Genomic DNA, 12723 nt, shown 5'->3' with positions numbered 1-12723 from the left:
GGAGTTGCACTAGAGTTTTATGAAACACGTGTACACACATCCCCACCTGGCCTCCCTCACTGCTGGCATTATAATTATTTTCGTTTTTGAGCTGAGGCCCCTGAGCTCAGACAGGGGGAGGTGACTTTTCCGACACCACACAGCTAGTAGGATCCCATCTCTTGACCCGAGGGCCATGGGGCAGAGTCGGTTTCCTCTTTAGGAAAGGGTCCTGGTGGTCCTTGGTGAACACTCTTGCTTCCCTGGGAAATGGGGTGTCTCTGTCCCTCAGCGACAAGGCCAGGAAGAAAAGACATTTCTGTAATATGAGCTCAGGGGCAGCCTCCTGAGCTCCCAACCTGTTCCCACCTGCCCTAATCCAGCCCTGAGCCTGTAAACGGACTCTCAGGACAGGCAGCCCCGGGGCCTTTGCTAACAGGCACCCATTCCCAGTTCTGGCCTCACTCCGTCCTCCTTTCCAGGTGAATCCGGGAAATCTGGGGACCGCAGTGGCTACAGCAGCCCTGGCTCCCCAGGCACTCCGGGCAGCCGCTCCCGCACCCCATCCCTGCCAACCCCACCCACTCGGGAGCCCAAGAAGGTGGCGGTGGTCCGCACTCCACCCAAGTCCCCGTCGTCAGCCAAGAGCCGCCTGCAGACCGCCCCAGTGCCCATGCCAGACCTGAAGAACGTCAAGTCCAAGATTGGCTCCACTGAAAACCTGAAGCACCAGCCAGGAGGCGGGAAGGTAAGGGCATGCGTGTGCGGGCCCCGGACACCAGGAGAAGGTGCGTGGGTCGCCCACACCTGGGGCAGGGGCGGGAGAATAGCTGGGCTCCGCCCCTCACATAGCAGCCCACGCCCCTTCCGGGCCTCTTCAAGGAAAGACCATGAGGTCGTGGTTCTTTATTGGGGTCACCATGGAGCCCTTGAGTGCCCTGCTCAGGGGAGGAAAGTTCTGGTTCTTTCCTTCTTCCTGTCAGCCCGTGCCAATCAGGTGTCAACAATGACGGGTTGTTCTCCATAACCTGGGGGTTCTCAAGTGGGAACACCCACGGAGGTCCCCTGGCCCGCCCCGTGTTTAGAACATGACACCACAGATCTGTAGGTGGGTGACTGGCATTTGTCAGCATTGTTTAGGTTAGGTTTCTCTCTAACTTTCAGTTCTGGGGAAATTTGGGGTTTTCTTTTGAACAACTGGTGCCCCCAGGGGCAAGTGCGCGTTCATGAAACGCTGGGATCTCCTACAGGTGGAGACCCGTGAGCTTCTCAGGGCCTGAGGGGAGGGAGGTGGGGCCTGGTCTGGACCCTTTCCTCCTCTTCTCGTCCCTGCCCCCCATGGTATGAGTGTCCTAGGGCCAACACATGAATACTACAGACTGGGTGGCTTATGCAACAAAAATGTATTTCCTCACAGTTCTGGAGGCCAGCAGTCTGAGGTCAAGGTGTGGAAGGGTTGGTTATTTCTGAGGTCTCTATCCTTGACTTGTAGATGGCCACCTTCTCCTGTGTCCTCACACATCTTTTTCCTCTGGATGTCTCTATGTCCCCGTCTCCTCTTCTTCTATTGGGTTAGGACTCACCCTAATGAGCTCTTTTTTTTTTTTTTTTTTTTTTTTTTTTTTTGGATTTTTACAGAGACAGAGAGAGAGTAAGAGAGAGGGACAGATAGAAACAGACAGACAGGAACGGAGAGAAATGAGAAGCATCAATCATCAGTTTTTCGTTGCAAGACCTTAGTTGTTCATTAATTGCTTTCTCATATGTGCCTTGACCGTGGGCCTTCAGCAGACCAAGTAACCCCTTGCTCAAGCCAGTGACCTTGGGTCCAGGCTGGTGAGGTTTTGCTCAAACCAGATGAGCTTGTGCTCAAACTAGCCACCTTGGGGTCTCGAACCTGGGTCCTCTGCATCCCAGTTCGACGCTCTATCCACTGCGCCACTGCCTGGTCAGGCCTAATGAGCTCGTTTTAACGTATGAACTCTTAAAGGCCATGTCTCTAGATACAGCCCCTTTCTGAGGTCCTGGGAGTTAGTACTTCAGCACATGATTCCATGGAACTCAGTTCAGCCCATCATAGCCCTCCCCACCCCGCGCCAGGGAGGGGAACGGTGAGGGGAACAGTGAGGGGAACAGAGAAGGCAGGAGAGGATGCATGTGTGGGGCACAGAGGACCAAGGCTCTGCTCTTGAGACCACAGAGGTATTGGGCTTCTGGTCTGTGCCATTTGGGGGGCAGTGGGCCCCCTGGTGGGCTGGGGGAGCTTAGCAGAACCCCAAGCCGTTGTTTCCCTTTTCATCGGGACAGTTCAGCTCCCCCACAGCAGGCACCCTCCACACTGTTGGTGTTGTTTATGACTCATGGTGGGACCTGCATGTGCCTGGAAGGAGAGCATCTTAGAGGGTCCAGGTGGGTGCCTTACCTGAAACCCTGCACTTTGCTCCCTGTGGAGCCGCAGGGCCTCCCGCTGGTCTTTCCCATCCTTGGTCCTGCCCAGTGGGGGGTCCAGGCACCCCTCACGGTGGAGCTGGTCTTTGGACCACCAGATGGCCCCAGGCCCGTGATTACTTCCTGCAATGTCAGCCTGTGTTCCTCTTGGTAAAGATGTTTGTCTCCTTCCAGAAGGGGCTTTGAAGCAGCTGTGTGGTTTGAGATCGACCCTCCCGTGAAGCTTTGGGGGCAGAGGGACCTCAGGGAGCTGGTTTCCAAGGTGTGGTGGGATGTTTCCCATGGCCGGTGGCACCCTTCCCTCAGTGCCATGTGTCCCTCGTAGGCCGATTTTTATAGTACAGTGTGACCATTCTGAAAAATGAGAAACAAAGCCCACACAGCCAGTTCTGCACCACTGAAAGGGTTATGCAGCTGTGACCAGCACACCCACGACGACTCATTAAAGGGAAGCCGGAGCCGTGAGCGTCTCCCAGCCTGTGGGGCTCTGTCACATGCCAGCAAACACTCTGTGTCCTCCTGCCAGTCCAGGGGCCATCTGAGGTTGGCCTGGAAGGTCTGGGCACTGTTTGGCCCAGTTCTTGCAGCTCAGCTGAGTGACAAAGCTAAGTGACAGGCTGAGTGGAGATGGAGAAGGCTCTTTCCCAGGACTGCCCTGTGCCCCCCCCCCCCCCGCCCTGCACAAGGAGCAGAGTCTGGGGAAGCAGCCAGTGGCGTGATGTTCAGCGGAGAGGCGGAAGGTGCCCCGGGTCACCACCTCGCCACACTGGATGCAGACTATGTCCTCATCTTCTGAGGGTTCATGGAGAAAGGATGACTTTTCTCGGGACTTAGTGGGGCAGGAGGAAAGTGGCAGAGGAGAGTAGCAGCCGCCCCTTACATTCCATGGAAAACCTAGAAAATTGTCTGAACCAAAGAAAACCTCAGCCGTTACAATAAAGACCAACACATCAATCGCCAGGAAAACTGAAAAGAAAAAAAGAAGGCACTTGGGATCCACAAAGAAGACTCTTAAAATGATCTGTCAGAGCGTCCTGCGTGTCCTCGTCTGGACTGGGCTGACGGTCCCCCGAGGGGGTTTGAGACCTTTGAGTCCCTTTGGCCTCCCGCAGTGCACGCAAACCGTAAGTGCCCACAGATGTCGATTGGGCCACAGGAGGAACAGCTCAGCTCCCAGCGTGCAGGTGAAGGAGGTGCGGAGACAGTCCCGCTTGGAACCTGCAGGCTGAGAACCACCGCAGGTCAACAGAAGTCGCGGGTTGAAAAACAATATAAAACATCTATTTTGGGCTTTGTACTTTTCTTCGTTTTCATCATTTGCTGCAGTGAACGTGTATGGCTTGAAGAAAATGAAATTCTTAATTTTAAAAGGAAAATGCAGAAGAATCGCTTGGCCACTCCACAGAACTAGTTCAGTCCATCAAAGATGGGAGCAAAGGGAAGGCGGGGCCAGCAGCTGCCCATCACTGAGACCAAGGAACCTGGGGGCAGCTGCAGAGGAGAATGACATGGGGGTGGGTTGGGATTCTTTTAAAAATCCTAATGCCAGAGCCTTTCCCAGGCTTGCTAGAACCTGTAGGGGCCTTGCCAGGTGTTCCCAGCGTGCAGTACAGGCTAAGACCCAGTGTAACCTAATTCTTACCTGCTGGCCTCTGGCCTCAACTCCTAGCACCACTCATGCACCCTGGATCTGGTAACTGGTTTTCTTCTTTTGGCCCCAAACCGGTCCTTATTTTCAGATTCCATGTACCTGGCTTCTCCATCAGCTCAGACCCCACCCAGGCAGACAGAGAACCAGCATTTAAAACACATTTTAAAAATAAACTAAAACTCCCCACTGCAGGTGTGAATGGTGTGAAATTGGCATCCTTCCTTCCTGGTGAGGATGCAGAGCTATACAGTCTCTCTGGATATAATAAAGGCACATTCATAGTCTTCACAATTTAATTCTGCTACATCAGTTATCTGCCAAAGAGCCTCATATCTTTTTCCTCTGGACTAATCTTTATATCCCTGTGGCCTCGCACAGAACCTAATATACAGCAAGTTCTGTGGGCTCTCAATCAGGGAAAGAAAGAAAACCCAAATGTAAGGCGGGTGGCCGAGGCCAGGCAGGTTCATATTGGATTCAGGCAGACGGAAGAGTAAGTGCAGAGCTGGAAAGCATTGAACCATTTTCGTTTATTAGATTTTCACAACAGCGGACGAGCAAACAGGCAGGGGAAAACCGCTTCTCGTGGCAGCAGGCAAACGAACAGCAAAAGGGCCCCTCGCAGTGGCAGGCAAGCGATCCAAAATCCGCCCTGAAAGAAGGGACCCACAGCCTTACGTAGGTTATACACACGTCACTCTGCCACGTGCTTACGCACTAATCATACAAAGTACAAGCAAGCCAGCTGTTTTCCCAACACCGAAATTCAGAGAAAGCTTTAAGCACAAACATGCACAATGAGCTTTATTTATAATTCTTTTTTTTATACTTTTTTTTTTTTTTTTGTATTTTTCTGAAGCTGGAAACGGGGAAAGACAGTCAGACAGACTCCCATATGCGCCCGACCGGGATCCACCCAGCACGCTCTGCCCACCAGGGGTCGATGCTCTGCCCCTCCGGGGCGTCGCTCTGCCATGACTAGAGCCACTCTAGCGCCTGGGGCAGAGGCCAAGGAGCCATCCCCAGCGCCCGGGCCATCTTTGCTCCAATGGAGCCTTGGCTGCGGGAGGGGAAGAGAGAGACAGAGAGGAAGGAGGGGGTGGGGGGTGGAGAAGCAAATGGGCGCTTCTCCTGTGTGCCCTGGCCGGGAATCGAACCCGGGTCCCCCGCATGCCAGACCAATGCTCTACCGCTGAGCCAACTGGCCAGGGCCTATTTATAATTTTTAAAAAACAATTTAAAGCCCTGGAAAGTTGGCTCAGTGGTAGAGCATCGGCCAGGAATGTGGATGTCCCAGGTTCAATTCCTGGTCAGGGCACACCGGAGAAGCACCCATCTGCTTCCCCACCCTTCCCCCTCTTGCTTCTCTCTCTTTCCCTCCTGCAGCCATGGCTCAATTGAAGCAAGTTATCCCCTGGCGCTGAGGATGGCTCCATGGTCTCCACCTCAGACGCTAAGAAGAGCTCAGTTGCTGAGCAACAGAGCAAAACCCAAGATGGGCAGAGTATTGCCCCTTAGTGGGCTTGCCAGGTGGATCCCAGGTAGGGTGCCTGCGGGAGTCTGTCTCTGCCTACCCTCCTCTCACTGAATAAATAAATAGGTAAATAAATATTTAAATGTCTAACAATAGAGGGATGATTCGTGGTAATGCCATACTATAAAATATTATGTAGCCATTAAAAATTGTCTTTGAGCCTGACCAGACAGGGGCACAGTGGAAAGAGTGTTGGACTGGGACGCAGAGGACCCAGGTTTGAAACCCGAGGTTACTGGCTTGATTGTGGGCTCACTGGCTTAAGTGTGGGCTCACCAGCTTGAGCAACAGGTCTCTGGCTTGAGTGTGAGATCATAGACATGACCCCATGGTTGCTGGCTTGAGCCCAAAGGATGCTAGCTTGAGCAATGGGTCACTTGCTCTGCTGTAGCCCCCCCCCCCCATTAAAGCACATATAGGAAGGCAATCAATGAACAACTAAAAGTGCACAACGAAGAATTGATGATTCTCATCTCTCCCTTCCTCTCTCTCTGTCCCTATCTATCCCTCTCTCTGTCTCTGTCTCACACACACACACACACACACACACACACACACACACACACAAAATGGCCACAGGGATGTCTATAGTCAATAATATTGTAATAACTATGTGTGATGCCAGGTGGAGACCACTAAAGTATGATTGTCTAACCACCCTGCTGAACATCTGAAACTAATAATATTGTATGTCGACTGTAATTGAAAATTTTAAAAGAAAGTCTTAAAAGATAAAAAGACATAGAAAGTTCATGAAATTAAAAGGAGAAATTAATAAATATCAGGAATGAAACTGTATGACAGGAGGTTTGTCTATTGTTAAGAGTTCAGAGATGATGCCTGATCAGGCAGTGGCGCAGTGGATAGAGCGTTGAACTTGGATGTGGAGGACCCAGGTTCAAGACCCCGAGGGCTCATCTGGTTTGAGCAAAGCTCACCAGTTTGGACCAAAGGTCGCTGACTTGAGCAAGGGGTTACTCGGTCTGCTGAAGACCCACGGTCAAGGCACATATGAGAAAGCAATCAATGAACAACTAAGGTGTCGCAACGAAAAACTAATGAATCATGCTTCTCATCTCCGATTCTGTCTGTCCATATCTGTCCCTCTCTCTGACTCTCTCTGTCTCTGTAAAAAAAAAAAAAAAAGAGTTCAGAGATGATGTCAGTAATCCATTTAGTCCATAAAGAAAATACCTGCAAATATAGAGAAGCAGAAATTGTACTAGTTTGTTCTCTAACCTCAGTATAATATCCCAGAATTTAACTGCCTACATATCACAAACATTACCACAAATACTTGGGAATTAAATTCCTCTGTCACTGCTTGTTCAGTTTGGAAATGAAGAAAACCTTCTCCAAATGCATTGGTAACAAACACTATAAATTAGATGTTTATATAAAATAGAACATATAGGCCTGACCTGTGGTGGTACAGTGGATAAAGCATCGACCTGGAAATGCTGAGGTCGCCGGTTCGAAACCCTGGGCTTGCCTGGTCAAGGCACATATGGGAGTTGATGCTTCCAGCTCCTCCCCCCTTCTCTCTCTCTGTCTCTCCTCTCTCTCTCTCTCTCTCTCTCTCTCTCTCCCTCTCCTCTCTAAAATGAATAAATAAAAATAATAATAAAAATAATAATAAAAAAATCTTAAAAAAAAAAAAAGAACATATAGGTAGTATCAGAAGCTGGTTCCTAGCTTCCTGTATTCATTCACCCAGCATTTCTGGGGTATCTCTATGGCTGGGAGTTTCTGCCCCCAGGGGTTAGGCCAGGAGGGAGGTTGGCCAGGGAAGGAGATACAGGGGGGAGTAGCCCACACCATCGGAGGTCCCCCACACTAAGTGTCACCTGCCCCATGGAGAGTCACCACACTGAGCTGTCACCTGTGTTGTGGAATGACATCCACATGGAGTGTCACCTACAATATCATGTGTTACCAACAATTCAGAGAAGCCAGGACAGACCCTTGTTTGGGACCACCATTGGCTTATGGAAGAACAGTCCCCCACATTGAGTCCTGGACACATGGGCTGGAAGAGGACAGTGGAAACTGCACCCTGGAGATTTTTAGAGCAAAAACAAAGTAAGTTAGAACTGTGATAGCTTAATGGCATGTGGGTTTTGGGGGAGCTCTGTTTATTTACACGAGAGCAAAGGAGAGTTAACATGGGTGAGGGGAGGTCCAGCTCCTGCTGGGTCTGCTGTGAACCAGCTGGGTGTGCCCTGACTGGACAGGACATCATCCTCTAGGCAAGGATGATGAAGAAGGAGGATGTTGGAGGGCACCAGCGGCAGAGAGCCCCAGACTCGACTGTCAGTGGTTGTGAGGGTGAGCTTGGGAGCCATCAAAGTTAAAGAGGACATACGAGGGCAACACCAACTTCAGCAGGCCCTCTGTGTGGTCACTGGAGAGCACAGAAGGAAGCGGGGGCCCCTAGTGCCATCCAGGGTGAGAGAGAGAAGGTGCTCCCTAGGGCCAAGGCTGCCTAGTCAGGAGAACTGGGCATCCCTGTGGCTGCCAAGGGTGAAAAAGGATGTGCAGGGTCATGGTCAGAAAAGGGCACAGGGGCCCAAGTGTGGGGATGCTCTGGTTGGCTTTGAGCAGACAGAGCTAAAGTCACTTCCTCTGAGGACGTGCTGGCCAGTAGCTAGGATGTGAAGACCCCAGGCTGGACAGGACCTAGGAGCCCAGGAAGCACAGAAACCTACCAGAGCTGTCAGGCTTTGAAAGACTTGGGCTGCAATATTCCCATTGGCCACAAGATGGCGATGGAACTCTGTAGTGTATGTCTCCATTGAGGAGAATTGAAGTTGTTTTGTTTGTTTGTTTTTAAAGAATTATTGATTTTGCCTGACCTGTGGTGGCGCAGTAGACAAAGTGTTGAACTGGAGTGCTGAGGTTGCCAGTTTAAAACCCTGGGCTTGCCCGGTCAAGGCACAAACAACTATGAGTTGATTTTTTCCTGCTCCTCCTCTGCTCGCTCGCTCGCGCTCTCTCTCTCCCTCCCCCCACAACCAAGAATCAATAAATAAAATCTTTTTAAAAAGTATTGATTTTTAGAGAGAGATAAAGGAAGAGAAAAAGAAACATTAATTTGCTGTTCCACATGCCGGCGTTGGTTGCTTCTGGTATGTGCCCTGACAGGGATCCGACCTGCACCCTCCGCCTGCCGCTGCTGGGATGGTGCTCTAACCCAGTGGTCCCCAACCTTTTTTGGGCTACAGACCGGTTTAATGTCAGAAAATATTTTCATGGACTGGCCTTTAGGGTGGGACGGATAAATGCACAAAATAAAATTATGCAACCGGCGTAAAAACTGTAGTATTTTTAAATATAATTATTGAACTTACAAGACAAGCGTCAAGAGTGAGTCTTAGATGGATGTAACAGAGAGAATCTGGTCATTTTTAAAAAATAAAACATCATTCAGACTTAAATATAAATAAAACAAAATAATGTAAGTTATCTATTCTTTCTTTGCGGACCGGTACCAAATGGCCCACAGACCAGTACCGGTCCGCGGCCCGGGGGTTGGGGACCACTGCTCTAACCGACTGAGCTACCTGACCAGGGTGAGAACTGAACTGTTTTTAAATTCATTATATTTATTGATGAGGTCCCAGTTCTCATTTTAAAAAGCACAGGTGAAGACCATTTATGTGGAGTAAATAGTTTTTACCTGGGATAGTTTGCACCTGGACTCAGGTGTCGTCCTCATGGGGAGTGGAGGCAGAGCCAGGCTGGGACCCTCCTCTGGAACCGCCCTGAACCTTCGAGACCCTCCGAGCATCTCATCCTGTACACAGTACCTGTGTTTCTGGGAAAATCTTGTTTAAATCAGATCATTTTAAAGAAGCTTGGGGCAGCTTTGGCCAGGTAGCTCAGCTGGTTAGAGCATTGTCCCTTATACACTAAAGTTGTGGGTTTAATCCCCGGTCAGGACACATGTAAGAATCAACAATGATTGCATAACTAAGTGGAACAACAAATCGATGTTTCTCACTTTCTCTCCCTTCCTCTAACAATGATAATAATAATAAAGCTTGGGGCAATCACTGTTTACAGGAACAGTGTAAATAATTCTACAGATCACAAACCTATTATTCGATCTTTTCTATGGCTGTTTACTTAACAGGACCTAGATTAAGTTTTCCTGTGTCAGTTCTCCGGCTGATTACCTTGCCTTGCCCACCAGAGCATCCCAGTCCCAATCCTCAGCACTGGGCCTTTCCACCCTAGTGAGGTGGAGTCGGACCCAGCAAGCACCAGGCCGTGCTGGAGACAGACCTCACCAGGGACAGCCCACAGACTTTGGGCCAGCCCGGGAGCTCATAGGAGGAGAGAGGCTGGGCCATCTGGAGCACCTTGAGAAATCTGAGCCCAAATGGAACAAGTTCAAGGTTAAATGAGGGTTTGGGACTGCTTGGGGTCCTCCAGGAAATAGATTAAACCAAAGTGGACCCGCCCCACCTTACCCCATCTTCTCCTCCAGGGCCAAACCCTGACCACAGGAATTTCTCAGTCTCCAGATCAAAATTTGGAGTTTCCAAAACATTGTTCTCTCCTATGATGGGCATTTTTAGTGTCTGGCCAAACATGAGGCTCAGCATCACATATGTACTCTATCTACATGAGAAATTGTTTCAGGATTCTAACTTCATAATGCCAACTTACCCTTTTTTCTCTTTTCTGTAAACCTAACATTCTTAAATGGGTGTTGGCTTAACTTGACAACTAAGAGTAATTCGTGTCTGCTTTGTAAATATCCTTGTGTCTATTGCCAAATCCCACAAAGCTTGTGGCCTTTTTTGTGGGATTGGAACAAGAAAAAGCCACATGGGGGAAAACATTTTTATGTATGTTGCAGATCTTGTTATTGCTTAATGTCTCTTGGTTCATTTGATGAATATCTTGTATGGATTTGTACTGAAAGCAGGTTATCTTCCTTGAAAAACTGGTAAGTTTTCTTTGTCAGATAAGGGGAGTCATGTAAACCATCCTGTTTTCCTTTTTTCCTTGGCTTCCAGGAAGCTCAGAGTTAAATATAATGGTCCATCTTGTAATTGTCAGTGCTAGTGACCTCCTATTCTTTTACCATTGTCCCTTCAATTTTCTTTTTTTATGTCCGTGGGGGGTGGGTGTGTTTTCTAATTCTAAACTGCACTTTGTGAAAGTAGGCAAGTCTGCCTCTGGGATTTACCCAGTTGTAAATAAAAAATGATCACCAAAGAAGAGGTTCATGTGGGACTCCTTGAAATCTGAGGGTGCCACCAATTGTTTCTAAGACATGATGCAGAGGGTGGCAGCAACTCCTTAAGCAGCGGTGTGAGAGAGCCCACTCCTCCGCTTGCTCTCAGCTCAAGCCTGGGCTGAGGCACATGGCGTCTTCTTGCTGGCTGGAGAGAACTTCAGTGTCCACCAAGGCAGAGTGTTCTTTTAGTTGACTTATGGCACAGCAGCCTTGAGGACAGGCTGCTCAGGCAAAACGTTGCTGTCACATCCGTAGCCTGTGGCCACAGAAACGCCCAGACTCAAATTCCCATGTGTGTTATGCGACTGACCTTAGAAAGTCCCCAAACCTCTCTGGGCCGGAGGGGCCTCCCCTGCAGTGAGCCAGGGCTGGTGGGTGAGGACGGAGCCATGGAGTTAGATGTTTATCCAGCCTGTGAAGGAAGCATGGGGAGTTAGTGAGACCTTGCTTCACATCAATTGTCATTAGTTTTGGCTCAAACTGTTAGCAAAAATTTTTAATAGGCGAGAGGCGTTGGGGGGGGGGGCATTTAAAAACCAAAGGAGAAATTAGAAAGATTTTGAGTATATAAAAATAAGAACATTTGTATGTTAGAAAGAAGTATACCTCTGAACAGGGCTCTCCAGGTAAATTTATCCGATCCTTTTAGGAAGCCAGTTAGAGAGCTGTGTTGAGTGTTTTCAGAATATTTATAACTTTGACCCAGAAATCTACTTCTGGGTCTCTATGCTACGAAAATAATCCATAATATGGAAAAACTCCTTGTAGAAAGATATCCATGGTGAGGCTGTTGATCTTACTGAAAGTGAAATAAATATAAATATCTGATAGCACAGCGATCCCCAAAGGAATATGACATGTAACTTAAAATAATGCTGCTGAGGACTGTAGACCATGGCAGGTGCTAGAGCATGCTGTTGCTTGATCATGCAAGAAGATATAAAGCGTAAGGACACAATAATCATTGCCATTCCTACGCATGTGATGGTCGTTTACGTGTATGCTGAGACTTCAAGGGCACACGGAGAAGTGCAATGGGGTTGTGTTCAGACAGCGAGGGAAATGTTTCGTTTTCGCATTCTTCACCTCTGCTTTTCCAAAGCAGAATGTTATTATGTTTCTTTCTAATAAAAAAAAATACATAACTTCTTATTTGGAAAGAACACAAGAAGAACATGAAGCAGCGGGGTAGACGTGTTTTCCAGGTGTTTGGTTCACACTAAGGCAAAAAGCTGAGGACAGCATCCAAGTCAAGGTCGCTACCTTTTTATTTTGCCAGGTGAAGGATATCGAGAGACAATATTACCTACTCTGAACGTGACTTACTAATTAATAGTTTAATATAGGAAAGGCCATTTTAACACCAAAAAGTCGGATGCACCAACTTGGGCAGCACGACCTCAGTTCTTCGTTCCGCGGAGGACCTGTGGTTGCCGGCCCTGGCTCTCGCATCAGTCTCGGGAACCTCCCCGGATGAGCCAGGCCAGGGCTGCGACCCCCGCAACAGCCATCCTAGCAGACTCTGGGCACTGTTCATAGAGGCGGTGATGTTCAGAACTTCAGAGAGTGGTGCTGGGTCTTCATCGGAACGGAAGGCGGTAGTTACTTGTCTCTGTGATGAATAGAGACTGAGGCACAGCGTGTCCAAATGCAGAGCCCCTGTGGCGGTGAGCCCTGGTGAGGAGGGCGTTATCACTCCAGCAAAGTGAAGAGGTTTTCAGCTTTTCCTCTGTGCCGTGGTGGTCTGTGTATTTTATAGTTTTTGACAAATTGGGTCCAAGTCATTCCTCATTCAGATGTCCGTGACCCCATGCCTTCTCCCCGGCGCCTGGAGAAAGGAGCCTCACAGAGCTACAGTGG

At 49.2% G+C, this 12723-nt stretch overlaps 1 protein-coding gene across 12 annotated transcripts in view; it reads left to right on the top strand.

Annotated features, from left to right (window-relative positions):
• MAPT (microtubule associated protein tau) overlaps positions 1 to 12723 on the top strand; it is a 103569-nt gene that overhangs the window by 81063 nt on the left and 9783 nt on the right. For all 12 annotated transcript variants that reach the window (XM_066363117.1, XM_066363115.1, XM_066363108.1 and 9 more), the window contains one exon: positions 462 to 727. In XM_066363117.1, coding sequence (XP_066219214.1) covers positions 462 to 727 — 266 coding nt within the window. The remainder of the gene's footprint in view (positions 1 to 461; positions 728 to 12723) is intronic.

The sequence above is a fragment of the Saccopteryx leptura genome, chromosome 2, assembly GCF_036850995.1.
Source record: "Saccopteryx leptura isolate mSacLep1 chromosome 2, mSacLep1_pri_phased_curated, whole genome shotgun sequence".
Taxonomy (NCBI): Eukaryota; Metazoa; Chordata; class Mammalia; order Chiroptera; family Emballonuridae; genus Saccopteryx; species Saccopteryx leptura.
The sequence above is the reverse complement of the archived record's forward strand: the minus strand, read 5'-3'. Positions and strand labels throughout refer to the sequence as shown.